This window comes from Papilio machaon, chromosome 26, assembly GCF_912999745.1.
Source record: "Papilio machaon chromosome 26, ilPapMach1.1, whole genome shotgun sequence".
Classification (NCBI taxonomy): Eukaryota; Metazoa; Arthropoda; class Insecta; order Lepidoptera; family Papilionidae; genus Papilio; species Papilio machaon.
Window position 1 is genome coordinate 4,217,247 of NC_060011.1, and position 22,987 is coordinate 4,240,233.

The 22,987-nt window shown below is 34.9% G+C and overlaps 1 protein-coding gene across 2 annotated transcripts in view; it reads right to left on the minus strand.

Moving 5' to 3' along the window:
• Positions 1-731: 731 nt before the first annotated feature.
• The window catches only part of LOC106708188 (inactive dipeptidyl peptidase 10), a 150,173-nt gene continuing 127,917 nt past the window's right edge, over positions 732-22,987 (minus strand). For both annotated transcript variants that reach the window (XM_045684523.1, XM_045684522.1), the window contains exons 3-18: positions 13,960-14,054; positions 8,058-8,185; positions 7,574-7,737; positions 6,139-6,356; positions 5,675-5,777; positions 5,475-5,596; positions 4,834-5,084; positions 4,489-4,654; positions 4,153-4,296; positions 3,711-3,851; positions 3,387-3,478; positions 3,002-3,122; positions 2,790-2,863; positions 2,317-2,477; positions 1,838-2,031; positions 732-1,413 (exon numbers count right to left, since the gene is read on the minus strand). In XM_045684523.1, the coding sequence (XP_045540479.1) occupies positions 1,264-1,413; positions 1,838-2,031; positions 2,317-2,477; positions 2,790-2,863; positions 3,002-3,122; positions 3,387-3,478; positions 3,711-3,851; positions 4,153-4,296; positions 4,489-4,654; positions 4,834-5,084; positions 5,475-5,596; positions 5,675-5,777; positions 6,139-6,356; positions 7,574-7,737; positions 8,058-8,185; positions 13,960-14,054 (2,324 nt within the window). In that variant the 3' untranslated portion in view covers positions 732-1,263. The remainder of the gene's footprint in view (positions 1,414-1,837; positions 2,032-2,316; positions 2,478-2,789; positions 2,864-3,001; positions 3,123-3,386; positions 3,479-3,710; positions 3,852-4,152; positions 4,297-4,488; positions 4,655-4,833; positions 5,085-5,474; positions 5,597-5,674; positions 5,778-6,138; positions 6,357-7,573; positions 7,738-8,057; positions 8,186-13,959; positions 14,055-22,987) is intronic.

A 22,987-nucleotide genomic window follows, 5' to 3' on the forward strand; every position in this document is an offset into this window, starting at 1 on the left:
AGAAGAGCTTCAATTGGAAAGTCTAAGACATCCTCCGTACTCCCCGGACCTTGCTCCAACAGATTACCATTTTTTTCGAAATTTGGATAACTTCTTGCAAGGGAAAAAATTCAACTCCGATGGGGCAGTCCAAATCGCCTTCAAAGATTTTATTGATTCCCGTCCGACTGGTTTTTTTAGTAAAGGGATCAATGAACTACCTATGAGATGGCAAAAGTGCATAGAAAATAATGGTTCATACTTTGATTAATTAAATATATTATATTAAAAAATATTCGACTTTTTGTTCCTCCCATACAAAACGCCAATTTCATATGTAAGGACCTAATATTTAATTACACAATTTAAAAATATTCTATGAATTATTAACATCGATATTTTATTATTTCATATTATTTCATATTATTTTCATTTCTTGACATCGTTTTTAACATTTCATTTAATTAGGCTTCATACGTTATGATCTAAATTTATTTAATATTTACTCATTATTAATACGGAAAAAAAATTAGTGAAATAACTACCATTTTTAACACTTACAAGTGAAAATATAATCTGAATTTTGGCAGTAATTAAATTCTGTGTTCAACTTTACCTTTTTTAAATAAATACCAACAATAATATTTTAGTTGTATGTCAAACACGTACGAAATTTAATGTGTTTATAACGAAATTTATGAACATTGTTTTAAAATGTTTCTTTTTAATGGTTAAATGTTATAATTGGCCTGTATCTTTAAATTATTTTATAGTACGTGTTGAACAGTTTAAATTTTTTAGCCGCGTAAAACATTGCCATCGTGTTATATCTGACAATACTTCAGTAAATACAATTTGAATCATAATTTGCACTTAAACACTTCTTGATTTGATGTTATTTCTCTCGTAGTTCTCTAGACATCTAGAGATTTATAAATTTTACATTTACAGCAGACAAATTACATTTTAAATTATATGTGTAATATTTTCACTATCTTAGAGCTGAACGAGCGTCATCGTTTCCAATTTTTAAATCATGAGCCCTTATAGATATATCTTAATAAATGCAATCTTCAGTGTATAACTTCACCAAACGCTTTCTGGTCGTAAACCACGCCTATTAATCTGTTAATTTGCTCTGGCAAACACTCAAAAAATAACAATACGTTTGTCACATTATGCTTTGAATATTTAATTTTTAATCTGTGACATAAATGTCAAATTTGACACATTGTTTATGCTCGACGCTTATCTTTACTTTGTCACCTAAAGTCCCCTTGATGATTAGTCTCGGAATGGAAAGAGACCGCCTACACCGCCTGCGTCCCAGTCTGCGAGTTCCACTGGACCAAAGCATTCGTCGAAGAATTGCTCCATAGTCTTATGGAGATGCATATACGATCTTTCAAAATAATGCCCCTCATCTGGATAGATCTAGAACAAAGAATTAAATTTTACTATCAAACTTTTATAAATATAATCGATAACTTGGACTCCAAACCCAAAGAAAACAACTGTGTTTTCTTATTCAGAATAAGGAGATTCGCATCTCAAGGGGCAGTTTGTATTCAGAACTTCTAACGTTAACACGTTTAGGCAAATTTCGTTACACGACAGAGATGAAAGATATCTTATCTATATATATAAAAGAAAGTCGTGTTAGTTACACTATTTATAACTCAAGAACGGCTGAATCGATTTGACTGAAAATTGGTGGGCAGGTAGTTTAGAACCAGGAAAAGGACATAGGATAATTTTTACCCCGTTTTATATTTTTTATTCTGCGCGGACGGAGTCGCGGGTAAAAACTAGTACTATATAAATGAAGGAAAGAAGAGAGAGAGAGAGAGGGATATACCTGGTGTGTATACAGCGCCTGTGCTCTGACTAACGCGCGTGCAAGAGCGAGAGCATGGTCTGGTGGTGCGCGTTCGTCTGCAGTAGCATGTGCCAGCAGGACTCGCCGCGGTGGTAGGTTACCCGCTCGCCGCCATACTGCGCCCCCCGCGCCACCCGCTGCTGCGCCACCGTACCGCTCAGTCCAGTATGAGTCTACAACAAACACGCAGTTAGACAACCGTCATAAGTATGAAAACTTGTGAACAACACTATTAATAATACAACAGCAAGAATATAAAGTAGCTCATCCAAGGAGTGTGAATGAGAGAAGTAAAAGAAGATTTCAGCATGGCAAGCTGGATGAATTTGAAACTTGAAATAACTCTACTGTGCTCAGGTCATGGCAAGGTCACCGGAAGAATTGGCTAATTTATATAACCACAGTGTTAAGCTTGTATGATCACTGGCCAGAATGCCAAAGAAGAGTAGTGGTCTTACTATGCCGGCGCAGGTCAGCCAAGGGGGCAACTGCGGCTAGACAGCGTGTCACGTTACGCGCGTCGCCCGCCGCTGCCGCAGCAGCAACCCCGCCGCCATACCCGCGCCCCCACAAGCCTACGCGAGACCCGTCTACCATCTTCAGGTTGTCGCGAAGGTAGCTAAACAAAATTGTAGTAATTGTTCAATTCAGTCATACTGCAGTACTCAGAGTCTATAACTAATTATTAAGGTAGACCCTTCGTATAGATTTAATGTTAGAAATCTACCTCGAGTAAACAAGCTTAAATGTGGCGGTTAGTGTCATATTCTTTGAATTTCTTCTTTCATCAATATCTATTTAAGTAAATTTCCCAGTTATCTCGTAGTTTATTGACTTGGAAATGGTATTGGAGAAATGTTCTCGTGCGTTTTTCAATGAGTTTTGTAGTAATTACCGATAATTTTTTATTCAATGACAAATGAGGACTTACGAAAGTACAGCTATTTGGTCTTCTACATCTACCGACAGCATCTTCTGGTATATTTCTGTTCTTAGCTCCTCACCCTTAGAAAATATTTGAGTCTCTATTAGTGAAAATAATAAACAACACTGGATTTCATAGTCTGGAGGTAAGAAACTTTGATGTGATGGTTATTCTTCTTCTTAGTGATGGTTAAAAAGTTAATTAAAAAGTTTTCTTACCTGTCCTCCAGATCCCCTCGCATCTATCTCAGCCACGATGAAGTTCCTGGCCGAGGCAAGATACCAGCCCCAGTTAGGCTCCCATCGCTCAGTCACTAACTGACCGCCAGGCTCCGCTGAACTGGAACGTTTGTTATTGTTATATATGTTCAAGTATCAAGATCATTCATATTTTAGAAATAATTTGAAATGGTATACATATTGGACAAAGTAATTAAAAAAAGACTTGATATTTTAAAGCTTATTACTCATAATATGTTAATACGAAGGTTAATTCTTGAAATCCTACTCCAGAACTACGAGAATATGAAATTATAATTTAAGATACTGAAGTTGATAGATAAAGAATACTACAACTATTAATATAGCTGTTATTGTAACTCACACATGTAAAACCAGCGGTAACGGCAGGTCATCAGTTTCTCTCAACCCTGGCGGCAGCAGCAGACGAACTCTGGCTTCGCGATGGGCTTGCACCTGGAATATAAATGGTCAATGCCGGTTGGCCTTTGTAGATTGTTCTATACTAGTTGGCATATATGAACATAATATCCATGGCTGAATGTGATTATGGTCGTAGGACCTTAATATATTGAAATTGGAGAGAACTGATCTTTGTGGTGATACATACATTGTACTCAAATCGTATAGATTGGATTTGCTTTATTTTAATCTTAATTCCTTTCTACGTACTCGAATATCTACTTACCTCGACTCTAAAAACTTTGAACTGTGGCGTAGCGAGTGCCGCAAACTTCTGCCTTAGTGGCTGACCGTCCCACAACACAGAGCGTCGCACGCCGTTGGCTGAGCACAGGAAGGTTACTGGAGGACCCGGGCCTAGACATTCCTGTAATTATACACAAACAAATACTTCTGAAACCTTGAGGGGAAAGGCAAAGATTACTTTTTTTTAATTCACTCATGTTTTGATTCTTTATTCTTCAAGGTATAGGATAATAACCGACTACTAACTAGTCAACTACAAACATCTGTCTTGGGATGCCGTGTGAGTGTTAAAGTATAATTTTTCTTCCTAGAATAGATTAAGATTATTTTCGTCTAATCGGCAATTACTCTTTAGATTGTGGTGGGTAAAATGGCCTTGTTAACGTTGTGTGACTTTTTAAACATAATTCCTTTTATCATACCTGTACGTAATAAGAGAAGTTCTTGCTGAATATGACCCTGTTGTACAGACAAAGTGAGGGCAGCGTGTCGTTTTCGTGGGAGATGTGCGGCAGTACTGTGGACGTCGGCCACGCGGGAAGAGACGATGTTGAGTTCTCATATTCCTAGAGGATTAAAACATTTATATATTATATCTACATTATATATAAGCAGGTATAGATAAAATGTAAGGTCATCGAAGAATGGAGCGCGTGTCCTTAATTTGATAGCAATTGCAACAGGTCGACTTTCATAATAGGTACCGGTTTAACACGGCGTGCAAGTTTACTTCAAAAATATATGGATCAATGTCGTACCAATTCGTCAACTGGTGGTTCAGTAGTAAGGTGCACTGCATCAGGCGGCTGATCTTGCGTACATGTGAGACAGTGCGGGGGCGGAGGCCAACTACCGTCAGCCGGCACTGACACGCGGTACAAGTGTCGTTCGCCTGCTTTCTCCGGAGCCGTGCCTATAACGTATCTGTAAAAAGAGTAAAGCTAGTACCTACTCTTCAACTGTAATAATACCTGTCGCTAGCAACTTCGGGCCATATACGTCCAGTCGTTCTGGAATTACGTGGTAATATACATCCATCCATCTTTCGCATCTATATAATGTTACTATGATTTTTAAAACAGAAGAAGTAAAGCAGAACCTACAAAAGTCGTCTTCTCTCGTCCCAGCCGACCAGCTGGGTGATTTCAAAGCTGCCTTGAGTCAAGGTTATTCTGGTCTCAGTGGTCAGTTGCACCGCATGTCGCCAAATGCCGCCCTGGTCGGTGATGGGCGCGGAGGTGAAGACTCCCGCCGGCCCGCCCACGAGGGCACCGCCGCCGCACCAACCGCACTCTTCCACCGGGTCTGCGCCCAAACCCGACCACCGTGTTCCATCTGACTCGTCACGGAATATCTATCAGTCAAACGAAAAAAATATAGAGAATAGCCCTCCAGGTCCATAAAAGATTCCTATTTCTAATGCATGATGCAATGGAAAGGTTTTTATTTGAGGTTGGTCGTCAGCTCAGTGAAATTATTTAGGTCCAAATGTAAGGTTATCTAGATATTAGTTTTAAATCTAGTAGCGGAAGTTGTTGTACGATTGGCCAAGACTTCGTTGGAGTTGACAACATGTTATTCGTTGAGGGGGTTTATTCCCATAGGCAAGGTCGCCAAAGCACAAAGTAGACCAGTGTGTAGGAATTTACTTGACCAGGTCCAGGCCCACCCGCCGCTATAGCGCCTCAGATGATGATGAAGGTTGCCAACTGTTTATACTACATCAAATCTCAAATGTTCTTACGTCCTGACAGTTGTAGTGTACTGCGCTACAGATGCTGATGATTGAAACATTCTGTGGTCGGTTGAGCAGTAGAACTCCGACTTGTTTCTCGGACAACCAACTTGTCCATCTTACGTACCAACCTAGAAAATGTCATAGATTTGTGAAACTACCTATAATGTGTTAATTAACGTGGGTTATTGCAAACATTGTGGACATACTTTTGTCAATTTGCGACGTAAACTGTATAGCGTGAGGGAAAAGGAACTTGGGTGTCTTCAAGCTGACCACGTACACCGTCACCACTGGATTGTTGGTGTTCACCTGCAATTTTAATTACATACCTATTATCTTTTTTATTTTTAGATTAAAGGGGTACCAAAGTCAAAGGTGATCTCTGAAACTATCAATCGGATCAGGTCCATTGTCCAACCGATTCGATGATCTAACCTACCAAATTTAAAAAGTTTGGTAGGTTAGATCATCTTGCACAATAGCGATTTGGAGATTGTTACTTATAGCATTTGTACCGTCTCTTTTAATTTGAACACCAATTATTATAAGTACTTCGAGAAGGGAGGGAATCAGATATGTCTTCGTAGAGTTGTATGGATGAATAGTACCTGCACACTGCTGACTCTAATTAAGGAAAAGGACAGAAAGATTATTAAATGTTAGTTCATACCTTAGGATATCTAAGCGTCTTAATGGTTGGGTACGCGGGTGGTTCTTGCTGGTCCAACCCGTACCAGGGATATTTGTGCTGTTGTACCAGGCTGTCGTTATACGTGACGTACAATAACGTCTGTCCGTCCGGACTGAACCACAACGCACGATCTAAGCGTAGTATTTCTGTCTCATAGAGGAAGTCCGGTACACCATTGAAGATAACTCCGGGAATTCCTGCGTACAGACTTGTATTAAAGACGAAATGTAGATTGAAGTAAGAAGCCCCTGTCGTTCAAAGCCCCTGTCGTTCTCTTAGAAAAGATAGATAGATCTCAGAGATAACAATAACTATAGATGCAAGTGTTACAGCAGTTGAATTTTGTATCAGTTACAGATGGTTGAATTTAACGCCACTAATTCCGAATTAGCGGTCGCTTGCGGCTTGCGTTAGCCCCGAAAGAAGCGGTACCTATTTGTCCACATGCATCGGCTACCTTCCGATGAAAGTCCCGTCAAAATCGGTTCAGTCGTTTCGTTGATTATCCGAAACAAACGCAGATTTGGGGGCAGATCGACAGACAAAAATAAAAAAAATTTTTTTTTTCCTTATAAGCAACACAAACAAGATGTTCGCGTTATATGATTTTTTCGACTTTACATAAAAATACTCCAACTTTATTCATTGTATATATAAAAATAATGAATAAGATTATTACTTGTTCGTCTCTTTACAATATTGTATATAGCTTTAGTAAAGTTTACAAACTAAAAAATTGAAACGATAAAGTTCTATAGTTCAATAAAAATTTATTGAAAATATTCCCTTTCGTAGTACAACAAAAGAAGTTTTTAATTGTTGTATTGTAGCTCTATTGTACTGGAAATTTATAACGCTATCGAGTGAAGAAGTGAAACAATTTCTTTTCTATTGTGAACATAAGAAAAGGTTAACTTGTTACGTTAAAGGGTTTAATAATTTAGTAGCATTATTATAATAAACTATGTACATTTTAAAAAGTTTACTGCAACTAATTTTCAGAAGATTAGAATTTTAAATGCATTTCTACGATAACAATGTAAGGCGATAGCTTGGAAAATCGATGTTGAATTATAAATTTCTTTGTGCTTTTATTCAAGTATCGATCAACTTGATAACATACATACTAGCGAAAGATTACATTACGGTCCGGGTTATTAGGTGTTGAAATAACTTTATCTGACTCAATACTTGTTCATATTTTATAATTATTTCAAGTAAGGATACAAATTAATAGATCAATTAACATAAAATTATAGATCTACAGTTCAATGCACAAAAAAGAACATTTAAATAAATTCACATAAAATTTTAACGATGAATGACGATGGGGATTTGAACCCCTTAGCGCTTAAGCCCCCTTGAATTCACCAATGGATACACTATAAATTGTCATCTACCAAAATAATTGTACCTGTATTAGTAATCCTACAGACGAGGGTCTTTAGTATGCGGGGTTTGTAGTAGATATCGTTGTCATGCACGAAGACCAAACTAGACCCGACCGGAGACCACTCAGCGTACTGCAGCAGTGGAGCAGATCGATCGTCTTCAACTGGTGATATTGGTATTTTATTCCTGAAATAAATAAAAAAAAAAGTCGTTCTAATAATTTAAGCTTTAATCAATTGATCAGATCATAACCAACCGAAGTTGTCGTATCAACCGACTGGACTATTTGAAAAACGATGTATGAAACATTTTAGTTTATGTATTTTTGTTCAAGCGTGTAACAATCTTCAGCTCATTTTTATTTTCACAAAACAATTCTTTTATTTTATGTGAATCGGAAATCGTCCAATTTCTTAGATATGTGTGAGGCTTATTAGGTTTCTGTGGTTTTTCCTATTATTATTTTTGATACGTGTTAACAAGTACTTTATGACTTATTAACCAACCTAGTGATGACGTCATAAACGTGGTAGCGGGCCAGCCGAGCATGTCTCCAGCCGCGCCGCACGTCCGATATGAGCAGGACAAACTTCAGGTCTGCTGATACTTTGAAGTCTACTGCGTTCAACTCCCTCTGGTGGAACAAAATGTACTTTAATAAATATACAAAAAACATTTTGCGTTATGTTCTAATTTTTTCCATAACGAATTTAAAAAATGTATTGAATTGAAACGTGACAATTTTCTAAGGCTTATCGAAAGTTGTTGTCAAAAACATACATACATACATACAAATATTTTTGAACTTCGTTATGGAATCGCTTAAGAGCACAGGCACTTTATCTGGTGGAGCTGGGCCGGTAAGAGAGGCGCTGCTGTCGTGATCAGTTTTGTCAGAAAACATGTAAAACTTAGACATAGTACGACAAAGTTTTACTGACACCTTATTTAATTGATTTGGTGAGGGGCGCTAGTGTGTTATGTTGTATAGTGTGTAATTTACTTTGACTTATGGCCACAGAGTCAGATAACTTTATCGGTCTATAATTTTAGAATTAAAAACCTTAGTATTAGAATTGTTGAAATAACCAAATATCGTATTTATAATTCTTTTCTCCGATTATTTTAGTTTCCAAATAAATTTCCAGTTCAACACGTCGACAATACATCCAACATTCAAGTAACTGATAAATGACGTGATATTTTCACGTCGGTCAACTCAATAGATTCTGTCAGACCTATATTATGTAACAGAGAGTATTCGGAAACAATTCGTTATACCCTGGAGATACATCGCTTACTTATCGCAAACATTTTTTAGGATGTTAACGTGGTAGGCTTGTAAGATAAACTGAGGCAAAAAATGGACCGAATTTGTTTTGGGAAGGTGGTTTTATTTTATTGGCGAATAAAGAACAGAACAATACAATACACAGTTCATTAACAGACGCACGCATAGCCGTTAATTGATCGCTATGGGATATCCTTAATGTACATTAAGTAAGAGGTATCTTTAGTACAACATAAATATCACCCGTAACCCAAAGGGTTAGACAAATATTACTGATATTCATCTGGCGCGGTCTTAGCACATATGTCTAGCTTCTTCCACATTCAGATATCAGAAATCTTCACTAAGTAAGACTCTGAGTGTGGCAGTTAAGCTTATATCTCCACAAATAACATGCATGTCAACATCACTTTAGTATTTTACTTATTGTACTATACATTGTATTAAGAATAAAAAACTTTTTTTTTATTTACAGTGACCTAGATATTCTTAGAATGTATTGTTTGTAAGCTACAAAATGTAGTCAATACATTCAGATATACTCCTAGCGTGTTATCACGATGCGAACGTATTCTCTACAAATGTTTTCTATACCTCCGACTATCACACCGTAACGATCATTTTTCATGCAAATCTTTTGTTTTTTTATTACTAGAATATGCTTAAGGTTATTTGAAATAGGATATATGTTAGATTATGTGGATAATATTTAGATTTCAAAATTTGCTGATTATGCAAAATAAAAGATCTCATAACCATTGTTAATGTCAACAAATTTTATAATATCTACAAATAAAACATATAGTATATCTATATATATAAAAGAAAGTTGTGTTAGTTACACCATTTATAACTCAAGAACGGCTGAATCGATTTGACTGAAAATTGGTGGGCAGGTAGCTTAGAACCAGGAATAGGACATAGGATAATTTTTACCCCGTTTTCTTTTCTTTTCTTTTTTTTTATTCCGCGCGGACGGAGTCGCGGGTAAAAGCTAGTATTATATAACTAAGGGTATACGTAAAATCTAGTATTACCAAAAAATATTAGGTGAATAGAACCAAATAGCAATAAATATGTTATATTTTGTTCATTACAGTGTAATAGACTGCCATAGTTTTACGAGAAGTCAGCAGTAATAACGTTTTTCCTGATATATTGTGATCGTGATCGCGATACAAATGCCAAACTCTATTGTATTAGACCCCCATTTTAATGATGTCAGTTAATAATATTACAAATATTTTATTTAACCATATATTTTTACTTAACTCAATGTTGTTTAGTACAATTGAGGATAGAAAAGCGCCTGATGGAATTCCAAAAAAATAAAAACTTGAGAGATGTCAAGGGACACCCGGATGGAACGAAGTTCCTTTCAATTAATTAGTGAAGGAATTGTAATAATTTTTTTTTTATTTTTTTTTTAAGTCGCGACACCACACTGTTCAATGCGAAATAGAAATGAAAATATCTGGCTTGCTTTCTATAAGAGAGAGAGAGACAGACAGAGAAACATGCGACGCCGCAGAGCTTACAATAGCTTACTATAGCAAAAAGTGTCGTGACAACTTTTCGTAAGAATTTTTTCCGTCTAGCCCCCTTTCACAACGCGCGATAAGGAACTTCGTTCCAATAAATGTTATTGCTTGAATGTTTATAAATAACATTATGATATTCCGGGGACAAATATGAATCGAATAATACTTCCTACGTCAAAATTTGATTAACCGTTTATACTGCAAAACATTGTAATGGCGTACATTCGTATTACTCTCATGTCAGTAGATTAAAAGCACAATTACATGCTTTATAATGTTTTACTTAAATATTCGATTTTTTTTGTATTCACTAAATTAGTTATAAAGCTTTATTCTTAAGTTAACGGGCTATTTTAACGTGTTTAGACCGAACCATTAATTTTGCTAATAAGTACTAAAACGGCGAAGATTTTGACATATTACTTATAATTTTATTAATTGAGAAGTCTGCTTCGGTCCGCAAAGTTCTGCCATGAAGTATAATATTTTTACGAGATATGGAATACGTATTAATTATTTTACAATTAAATTAGCTGTTGCCCGCATATTCGTAGGTGTAGATTGAAAAAATTAGGCTTAGTTTCTCCTGTAAACATTAATAAAAGGCCGGCCAAAAAAGGTCTAGCCGTTTTGGAGATTAACCTGAACAACTTAGCAAGGCAACCGACTTTAAAATGGCAAATAAATCATGTTCAAATAGAGACACTTGACTACAATTGTTATTAAAATAGCCCCTTAGTGAAGATGTAATTGACAAAACTTGAGTAAAATTGCTTAAGTTACCATAACTCTGATTTGCAGTTGATTAAATTAAGAAACGACCGTAACAAAATGAGTGCAACATATTGTAGAAAAAAATAGCGTAAAAATGTGATTCCTGAAAAACTCAATATATATTTTCTGCTTTTTTAATATTAAATCAGGTCACGAAATATTTCTTTCAAAGATTTTACAATACGTAAACTGTTAGAAGAAAAGACTTTGTTTTATCAACAAAAACCATTACTTGTACTCACAATAGCTGGCTGGATGAATGAATAGCCTCTAAATGTGTCTTCAATTCGTTTGTGTTTATTCGAAGGCATTCCTATATTATTCGACAGCGATAAATTTCGATAAAACGTTCGACTTATATTCGACAAAGCTTTCAATGGGGCGCATGTTACACCGTAGTATAAGCTTTTACAACATCTTTGATAGACTTCATGAGATTGCTAAATGTTTAATTTGATTATTTAACCGTAGGATTTTACTGAAAATACAAACAGACAATAATATATTACATAATAAAAAATATATTTTTATCCTTCTTATTCGAAATGATAAAACAGAGATAACAATGTTTTGTAATTTTTTATGATTGTGTATTATTAATTGACAGAAAAAGTCACTCTTTAATTTACTTAGTATTTTCTATCGATTATTCTATGATAACATTTTGTAGAGTACAATCTGTTACAAATATTTTTGTTCGCAACGGTGTGATAGTCAGTCGACGTCACGTCACGCATGCCCGGGGATTTATCCATTTCCCATACTGATATTTCCGTGCCCTGTGAGTATACAATTTATTTGCGGACTGAGTTAGGAACTTATAACGCAAAGTTATATTTGTTGGAATATGTTACAAGTTTGGTCTTTACGGATGTTTGTTTTTGTTTTATTATTGTGTTTTTTTTACAGTAAAGACTTTTTGTTATTTTTGTTTTTCAAAGCGAATATAAAGAATGACAATATGTTTCTATTGAGTTTTTGTTGAGATAAGCATAAAATAGATTTTAACGCATTTACTGTTGGTTTCTGAGACCAAAAACTCTGTATAAATATCGTCATCCCTTTCATTATCTTTAGGTGGTTATAGACTAGAGCATTTACTTGTAACAAAACAACGAGCCTGTTGGCGACGAAAAAGTCATTTCACTATTTCAAGAATTAAGGCGGCAGATGCAAGAAGGAAGAACAATGGGCTCATTTTTAAAGGATTACCAAAAACGAATTTTTATTATTGGATAGTTCGAAATGAACAATCGAAACGAATATTTGAAAGACGAAAGTGCAGGCAACATCAGCTATTTTATTGCCGGCTTTCCGATAGTTACTTTTTGGTTTTAAAATGCTATGGAAACGAATTCTTCGTTTCTTGAAATTCAACAATAGAGCAAAGGAACAGCCGCGCCGTGGAAGCCATAAAAGAATTAAAGTTTTATGGCACTAATTTTACAATGGCTTGCAATGTGCAAGAACCGCGGGACAAGATGTTTTGAGAAATATTATTATGCGTAATACAGTGAAATGAATATGTGAATATGTGTCGAATAACGCCAAAGTATTCGTGCTAGTGTAATGTAAATGTGTCGTCACAGTATCCGCGCTAGTATATCGTGTGTGTAACGCTATCTGTGTACGAATGTATCGCCAGTCGTACTCTTAAACATATGTGAGTATATTTGTAATGGTAACTTCAATGTTAATTATGTATCGAGTCAGTTTTAAATGTTGCATGGTTAACCTATATATTATTGAGGAAGTATATTTTGTTTTATGGATTGGTTAAAAATTGTTATGTAAGTTGTCGTACCGTATGAATGTTATGTATTATCCCACTTGCTCTTACATTTGGTATGATATTATATGTGCTCTATTACGTCTAGAATAAATATTATAGTTTTATGGTCTAGACGTAAGGATAAAGTATCTGTATAAGTGAATCACGTATGTTTGTATTTTAGTATATATGTCAATGTGTATTTTCTGATGATTTTATAATTTTGTGTGATTTTATAAATAAAGATAAAACCAAAGGGTTGGTCCAAGAACGTTGTGGTCCGAGCGCTAACCGAGAGCCCCTTCCTCGGCTTTAGCGGGCTATAAATATGGCGCCTTACGGCGATATCTCACAGTCGCAACTCAGCCTCTGTCGAGACCACACGCGCTTAACTCACCCCGAGGAATTTCGCTTTTACTAAAGTGTTTTTTCTCTGGCAACGTTTGCCGTTTGTTGGTCCGTAGTAGCCGCTTTTGCTACTTCTCTGCGGATCCTGGACCGGTGTTACCGGCGCAAGGTGAGGATCGAGTTGCGTGCCGCGAGGTGCAATACGAGATTCTCGCTTTGTTTAATCGCACCGGTCACCCAATTGGGAGCTTGTCCCAGGCGGCGGCGGGTAGTGCCTTTCAGGTGCTACCTGGCTTCACGCAGCCGAAACAGAGCCGCTCTATGATATGTTGTTGTTTATCACCCTCTTACGAACCAGACGTGCTTTGGAAGCTATGCCTTTACCTGTATCATATCATTTGTTAAAACGTTACATTACATAGAGATGAGATAATGCTCTAATGTATATTCATCTTTTGACTAACAGAGATAACAATGGGTTTTAAATTCGGATTTATATCCAGATATCCACGATTAGATTAGACGAAAGTATGGCATTATCACATTGCAGCGGAGAACCAAGATAGTGATGTTAGGGGAAGAAAGAACTTGACCCCATTTGGCTTCTGTTTGCCTTTTTGAGGATAAAATAAAATAGACAAATGAATTGTAAATGGTACAATTATGGATAGAGTTATACTTACGAATGTAGAGTTATTCATAAGCAGTCTGGTGGTGTAGTTACGCACGTTGAACAAAGTAAGTCCGCCCCAACGGTCTCGGAATACTAGCTCCTCATCTGTAACAATCAATCAATAAATAAATAAGGAGCGACGGAACAACGGATGTTTTTTTTTTGTGACTGAGCAGTCACTGTTTGCCTTGAAGAGGCATTTACAGTTTCATCCGGCTGCAGTTGAGGTGGCCGGGCGATGGCGCTTAGAAACAACGGATAAATCACATTGTTTTATTTTTTTAAAGTTTAAATGCCAAGTACGTGGTATATAACCAATTGGCATCATGAAAAAAAACATAATATATCATTCTCAAAGGCCAGCAACGCATCTGCATTTCCTCTGGTGTTGCGGATGTCCATGGGCGTCAATGATCACCTTGGTGTTCCCGCCGCTCGTTAGTCCCCTTCTCTTATAAATAAAACAAAAAAGTGATTGATCGGTTTTAGTCCTGATACTGCTCAAATGCTCAAATTATTACTGTTAGTACTGACTAGACACAGAAGTGGAGACAGTGGTCAAAAGGTTGCCATTTAGTATGATTTAGTTCGTATAAAATATATTGCTTCTTGAATCGTAAAATCTCGTCTTTCGATAGAAGCATTATCTTAGTTTTACTTCTTATTAATATTATAAATGCGAATGTTTGGATGGAAGATGGATGGATGTTTGTTTGAAGGTATCTCCCGAACGGCTCAACGGATCATAGACATAGTCTGGAAGAACACATGGTCTAGTATTTTTTTATTTCCCTAAACAAATTTGAATATTCATTATACGATAGAAATCTTAATTCTTATTAGTATTTCATACATATATAAAGTTATTTTACAACAAAGTAAAGTAAGCACAGTAAACACGTCAGGAAGGAGGTATTTGTCACTCTGCGGGAGTCCGCTATCCATCACGCGAGTTTTACTCCAACATAAAATGGCTTTTCCTTATAAGATACACACGGTCGTAAAGATTGTGACATACCTAGCTCACGTTTAAAGTTTAGAATTTTCTTATTGTGTTTATTTTTTTAATCTTTCAGGTTTTTCAGAAATTTGCTTGCCTGAAAAGAGCGTTTTTTTTTTGGGTATATTTGTGACATAATCTTGTATAGTCTAAATCTATATATATAAAAGAAAGTCGTGTTAGTTAGGCTATTTATAACTTAAGATCGGTCGAACTGATTTAGCTGAAAATTGATGGGGAGATAGCTTAGAACTAGGAGACGGACATAGGAACTTTTTTTTTTTTATCTTGTGTGCATTTTTTTTATTCCGTGCGGACGGAGTCGCGGGTAAAAGCTAGTTTGATATATTTTGAAGATTTAGTGCCATTTGTTTCATATTCTTTCCTTAATAGTTTTACCGCAGATTTAATAGAATGTGTACAAAAAGAGTCAAAATGGTGACTTCTTTTCAAAGTGCCATCATATTTTAAAGGTCAGCAATCATTAGGGCAACTTGTTCTCTGTGAAATGCGAACGGGTGCTCTTTCCGAATTATAAGCGTAGTTTGTTAGTACGATGTTCATCTTAAACTTACACTTGGCTTTTCTTTGATCTTATTACAATGAGCAGTAGCACTTTGTATTTTGTGTTTCTTATTATGTGGCTTATTGTGACAATTTTTGACTAATTCAGTTATTTTTGGATACTAGATATTGTATACGTTTGTTTTATCCATCCTATTCACAATCATTACTTTATCCGATTCTCCATTCAATTAACCAAGTGTATATTGAAAAGGTATTTACTAAGTTAGAATGAACCAGTTTTTTGTTATATCATCACTTAAAATGAAATGGGATCAAAATCTCGTTTATTCTTTTAAAAATATAGATATTAGCGTAAAAAATATAGACAGTGTTTCAAATAAATATTAGCTTAAACATACGTCAACCTTTTTATACCCTGACTCTAGATGTCAGCGCGGATTTTTGACAAATCATGGTTATTGAAACATTATTATACGTAGACTTGCGAAATGCTATCTTTACCAATAAAGAAGTTCTTACACCGAAAGTTTTGTGGTGATACATATTTATGGTTAAACATAAAACCACGTTGATGTCAATAATATCAATCAGTCAAAGAGTTATACAGGTTTAACTAAACAGTGTCTAACAGCATTTTTTGGAAATATAGTATATGTTCTACATTCTTATGAGCAGTGTGTTCGTATCGTTTGTACGTCACTTGTCGTGGAAGAGTGATGGCGCGGTCTAATTGAGATTTAATACACGAGCTTGCGTTCAATCGGACATTAATGGAAAAAATATTGACCTAACAAGATTACTGCGCCATATGTCGACTTAGAAACTATACTGTAACATGGCAATAACTTTACGAAGCTTAAGTAATTGCCTTTTTCCCAACTGACAGGAGGTTAATGCTTTTCAGACGAATGTATTTTTTTTTATTATGACCTCCTCTAACCTTTAATTGGTTGGTTTCTGAGACCAAAATCCCTGTATAAAACATATCATAACCTGGTATCTTTGACAAAACAGACATAATATGTTTTAAACGGACTTATTGGTTTCAGAAACGTACGGTAAATCAGTTTTGATAAATGTGACGTCATTAGATTCGCATCCTTCATTAAAAAATTTTAATAAATTAATTTAAATTCGTTTACAAAATAACTTATTGCGTATAATATTAATTGAATTGTACTATACGTGCGAAATAACATAAGACTGTACTCTTATGACGACACAGCGTATTCTTTTTTAGATTTTTTAGATTTTATGGACCATAATCATCGCTTTTGTATTTATGAAAAACTTGCATTTAATTTACAAAGGTAATTAATATCATATTAATCAATTACCACAGACTAATTGAATGCCCTTTTATCACTTTAATGAATATAAAGTATGCAAGAGTATTCAATCATACATCTATATTACTGATTTATTAGTCATGTTTTTGCGCCTACAGTTGCCCGCTTGATTGCGTGAACTATGTAAACAATGGAAATGTTTATTCAATACGCGATTTGCTTGTCGATTGGAAATACGTGAGAGTTGTATACATGTGCTGACGAGCATGCGTGCATGCTGGTATTGATGAATGCATGCATGCGTATTGCATGCATATGTGTTCAAAGAATTTAATTCGCTTATCCACATTGTATCGAATATAACAGTCACTATAAAAGCCATGATTTAGCACATTGGTGTGACATATTTTCAATCATGAAATGACATTTTTCTGGCAATTATGAAAATATAAAAATTGTTTATACGTGCCTTATTATTTTTAGATAAATCGTAAATGGATTGTGTATACTCTTTCTCTCTCTCTCTCTCTCCCTAGCTCGTATCCCACATGGTGGTGGGGTCGGCTTTCCCAATCAGTTTCCTCCACCTCGCTCTGTTCTCGACATCTTCATCTGAGACTTGGCACTCACTCATGTCTTTTATGTAGTAGTAGTAGTAGTAGTAGGGGCTCAGTTCTCCGCAACTCCACGACAAGCGCGTATTTTGCGTGTCTTTTATGTATACTCATTTCTTAATATTATTTTTTTAGGTTCGGACAAAATGAAATGAACAATAATTCGCATAGAGCTGAAAATTGGTACGTGAGCCATGAAAAATCTCCTTGGCGCAGTAATTTAAATTTCTATTTTATACTTCTATTAAAAATAGTAGATCTGATTTCATTAGAATTTAACTGCATTGTAATGCCATTTATTAGTATATAATAAAAGCAATAACTATATATCTTATCTCATGTATTTATCCCATACTAATCTTACTAATATTACAAATGCGAATGTTTAGATGTTATAAGGTATCGCTAGAACGGCTAAATGGATCTCGATTAAATGTGGTATATGTAGATGTAGAACACAGTCTGGAAGAACATGTAGGCTATTAAGTTTTTTTAATTCCGCGCTGATGGAACAGCGGGCGACAGCTAGTAATCTATACATCGAATGATATATTTTTTATTATTTTTTTTTACTTGTAGATTTTAAATATTGATTTAATGAAGGAATAAACATGGATTTAATTTAAACATAATACATAAAAACTAAAATATGTCATTAAAAGGTGTCCCTTTATGTGTTCCGAAGATACTGGCAGCGTTCCCCCTTTGAATGGCTAGAATTCTTAGTCCGAGGTAGCTGCCAGCTCTTCGGTCTCCTGTGATGTCGACTCCTGTTTCAAACATTTTTTAAAATTATATTCTGAATATTACGACGAGTTAAAAAGATTTGCTATATCTTTTAAAGTACCGCTTTTTGCTGGTTACTTTAAATTTAAACTACATTAAATCTAAGGCTGATTCTAAGTCAGTGCGGTCAAAATGGATGTCATTAATTAAGGTCAGTTCTACACATCCCGGTCAGGCGATAAATTTAAGGCTGTCACAAACCGTTTACGAGCTTTATGCCTTTAGTGTGAATTTAACTTGTTCTATAAATTATTTTGAATAGCTGCCAGTAATTTTACATGTGATTTCTTGCTTTTCTGTTTAGATTCTTTCTATTATTTATTTTTACAATTATCAAAATTGGACTGTACGTAATATGAAACAAAAAAAATTACAATTTTGACAGGATTTTGACGGGAAGCTGATGATGCATTCGTGCTTATTGTAGGCTTATTTTACTTTATTTTGTCTAATTTTATAATATAAACAACATTCATAAACTGTCTCAAGTAATTGCGTGAAAGATGACATGATCAAGAAGGGGGTGACAGAGATGACGACAGACAGATTGATTTGGAGGACGGAAACCTGGTGCACCTACCCTCCGTAAGTGGGACAAGGTCAAGGAGATGATGATGATGAAACTGTCTCAAGTAGTCGATTATTTATGTTACCGTAAGTTTCCATTGTATATATACCTTAACAAAAATTAACATTTTAGATTACAATATTAGAAAAATAATTCTCTGATTTTTAAATTAATTTGAGAGGGTTGATGACTATTATCACACATATTCCAATATATATCTTTATTGACAGTTATCTTGGCAAAGAAAACCGAAGGTTAAGGTGAAATATAAGTTTTCTTTTACTTTGTACTGCTCGGTGTAATTTAACAATTAATAAAGCCAGTAAATTGGAAATCGCAATCGATTTAATTGAAAGCTATCACTCTGATAGATCGGGCGTGATTGTTGCGCTGCGTTGAATTGAAAAATCAATCAACGGATACATATTGGAAAATTCAATTTATTTTGAATACCGATAGTAACTATGTGAAGTGGGGTAAAATTCTACGACGATTTATTTGTGACGAAGATTTAAAAGTCAGTTAGTTTGTTCCTAGGAAATGGATGTCCAATGAGGGGCTGAGGAAAGTAAACTACGTTGATAAACATAGCGACCAAAATTGACCAAATTGATACTTTTTGGAAGGAATTGAACCCACGACTACAAAAGGGTAGGACGTAGTTTTATCCAATTAGGCTACTAGTGCTTAAATCTATACGTATAATAAAATTGGAGTGTCTGTATGTAATATCAATGATAAAATTATATTTCGTACAAATTATGTACTTCCGTTGCTGATAACGAACAATTTTATAAGTTTCTGTCTGTCTGTCTGCCCGCAAGGCTGTATTTGTTTTGGGTAATCTCGGGAATGACTGGATCAGATTTTTTAAACAGGACTTTGATGGAAAGGTAGCTGAGGCACGCGCGAATTTTATAGGCTTATAATTCTGCGCTGACGAAGTCGCGGGCGACCGCTAGTATACTATGAAAATGAATAAATTGTTAGAGTACTCATTAAACTCTTAATCCTTTTTAAAGTTTAATAGGGAAAAATATACATCAAAAGGCTTACATCAAACAGTGAATTTTTAAAAACTTACAGAGTACCCTCTTCACAAACTACGCTGCCAGTACTTAAAACTTCACCAAGGCCTTTATGAAAACTTTATTATTAGCCAAATGTAAATATCTATTTTCTTTTTTTCGTAAACATAAAACTAGGGTTGTTATTGACAATAAAAAGTTATTTGCCAAAAATTTCTTAATGTTTTTTGTTGGCTTTCTACACTCTTTGTGAGGTCGGTACACAAAGTTATATATAACTAGCTGTCGCCCGCGACTCCGTCCGCGCGCAGTTAAAAAAAGAAAAAAAATGAAAAATAGATGTTGGCCGATTCTCAGACCCACTGAATATGCTCACAAAATTTCATGAGAATCGGTCAAGCCGTTTCGGAGGAGTACGGTGACAAAAACTGTGACACGAGAATTTTATATATTAGATTTAATGTTTTGGCTTAATTTTTACGTCCGCCGCCAGTCTGTAGCCAACACTACTTGTATTAGTTAATAATAAAAAAAACAAATGAAAGCGACAGACTGCAATGTATACGAATGGACTCCAATATTCTACTAAATCGATGTAATTGTGTAGGCTATCTGAAACTGTAGCTTAAGCGATTTCTATATCTGAGCATCCTTTCAGTGGAACTGCACCTTATCACACCGGCTTGGAATGAAAAATGACTTTAGTTTGTTTTTTTTAGCATCGCCGAATGGATTTACGTTGCAATCCGTGAATTTATTGCCGCTGAGAGAATTGTTTCGTCAATCTAATATACTTTGAATTTATCGTTGCATTGTTATTTATTTTACAATTGCATTTTATTTAAGAACAGATTTTTCGTTATAGTGAAATTCATTTTACGAACCAATGTAGAGCGTTTTGTATGATTTGATTTATTGAAATGAAAATCGTAAGATAAAATTTGAATAGCTCAATGATTTAAAGTACGGATTGCAAAATAGATTCACAGACTATATTGAAAGATAAAAAATAAAAAAGTACAAGAGTACTCTTTGTTACCTTTTTTGATTCTACAATTTAAAAGCAAAATTAACAGATACAAATTAACGTAAAAGTAATAGGAAATTAAAGTCGAGTAATCTAAGAAGTCTTTTGCAAGTTGCAAAAAACGAAATTGAAATTTAATTACAACTTTCTCGCTAGTCACAAGGCGCGCTGTGAAAATGTTTGTTCAGAGTACTGGCAAGTTTTCTTTTGACAAAATCCGCTCGACTTTCTTTTCCCCTTCACGTTACGAACATGTGACGTTAACGAGGTAACTACTCAGATTGAAGTTTCACTTTGTATTTGTTTTTGACGTTAACTGAGATATGCAACGTTGAGTTTACACTATCTTAAAACTTGTGTTAATATTATTACCATCCTTCCGATTCTTTCTGGCGAAAAAAGAGATAACAATAATGTTATTATACACGTGTTTCACTAGTTAAAATTTACTGTAAAAGTAAAGAATATCTTATAAAAGTTAAATGCAAAGAGGATTGAGTCTTTGAACGATTGTTACAGGCTGTATCATTTTTAGATTCTCCCTCACGGTGGCCTTTTGGTGGCCGGTATGTTCAAGGAGATTTTACATATTTTTGGTGAAATGGCATTAATAGTAAAAAAGGAGAATTTAAAACGTAGAAAAAAGAACACATTATTAATGTCATTGTATTTTTAGTTGTCTTTTCTATTCATGTTTCTCAATATACGCTTCTACAATTTTTTTTATTTTATCTACATATATAAAAGAAAGTCGTGTTAGTTACACTATTTATAACTCAAGATCGGTCGAACTGATTTAGCTGAAAATTGATGGGGAGGTAGCTTAGAACTAGGAGACGGACATAGGAACTTTTTTATCTTGTGTGAATTTTTTTATTCCGCGCGGACGGAGTCGCGGGTAAAAGCTAGTTTTAAATAAAATAACAAGTCACGCTTAGACGCATTTCGTTACATGATAGAGATGGAAGATGTAATATAGTGACAGGAAAAAGGAGAGACGAACACAATACAAAGTACATTAACTATTAAACATTTACTTACTTTAAAATCGTTTTAATCTTACAAGAAGATAAAACATAACTGTTTAAGTACAGAAAATAACTTTACAAATTGTTTTATCATTAAATTTGTAATTTAGTAAATTACTGAGATACTTGAGTAATATTAATAAAAGCAGATTTATCTTAAATCTAATAACGTTATACAGAAACATGCAATCTAGGCCGTAGCGTAGAAAACGCATTACTTTAATAGGATTTACTTCGTCGTATTTACGAAGATGTCAACGCTTCTGATGTTATTTATATAATTTATTCGTTAAAGGTTCTTGAACTTTAAATATACTATATGACATAAATGTCCGACATAAATGTCTATTAATGTCTGTAATATTTACATATGTACGGATTTTACACCGTGGCTTAAGTGATGCTGATTCTCGAGTCTTAATAAATACAATTAGAGACTGAACTCGTGATCATCAAATGTAGACATTTGATGTATACACTGTGTGTACTCGTAATCTGACCGTACCGTAACATTTTTGTTTGGTCAAGCTAGTGTAGCTGTAAAAATCAATTTTCATTGCCGAAATACCGAAACAAAAATTATTGATTAACTCTATTTGTTTTTCAAACAAAATAACAGAAAAGAAGTATAATGTAATGATTACATGAAAGAGGAATGATATAATTATGTTTTTGTAGAAGTTTTTTTACAATGGAAACTTAACTAATGTCTACAGAATGTCGAAAAATGGAATAATAAACATAAACACATCTATATATATAAAAGAAAGTCGTGTTAGTTACACTATTTATAACTCAAGAACGGCTGAATCGATTTGACTGAAAATTGGTGGGCAGGTAGCTTAGAACCAGGAAAAGGACATAGGATAATTTTTACCCCGTTTTCTATTTTTTATTCCGCGCGGACGGAGTCGCGGGTAAAAGCTAGTTAGTATATATATTCGAAAAAAGCATTGCTTAGTGCTTACAAATGCTAACGTCTGAATATTACGCTTATGATATTGTAAGGGCATAAGCGATACTTCCACCGAGCTTTACGGGATTGTTCTAAGGCGGGGCACCTTGAAAGCTTTCATAGAGGGTATTAGAGTGCTATTAAGTGTTGGTCTTCTCTTTAAGCGGCTCTTTGCTGTAATGGCCGGAACGCAACGAGGTTAAGTATCAAAGAAC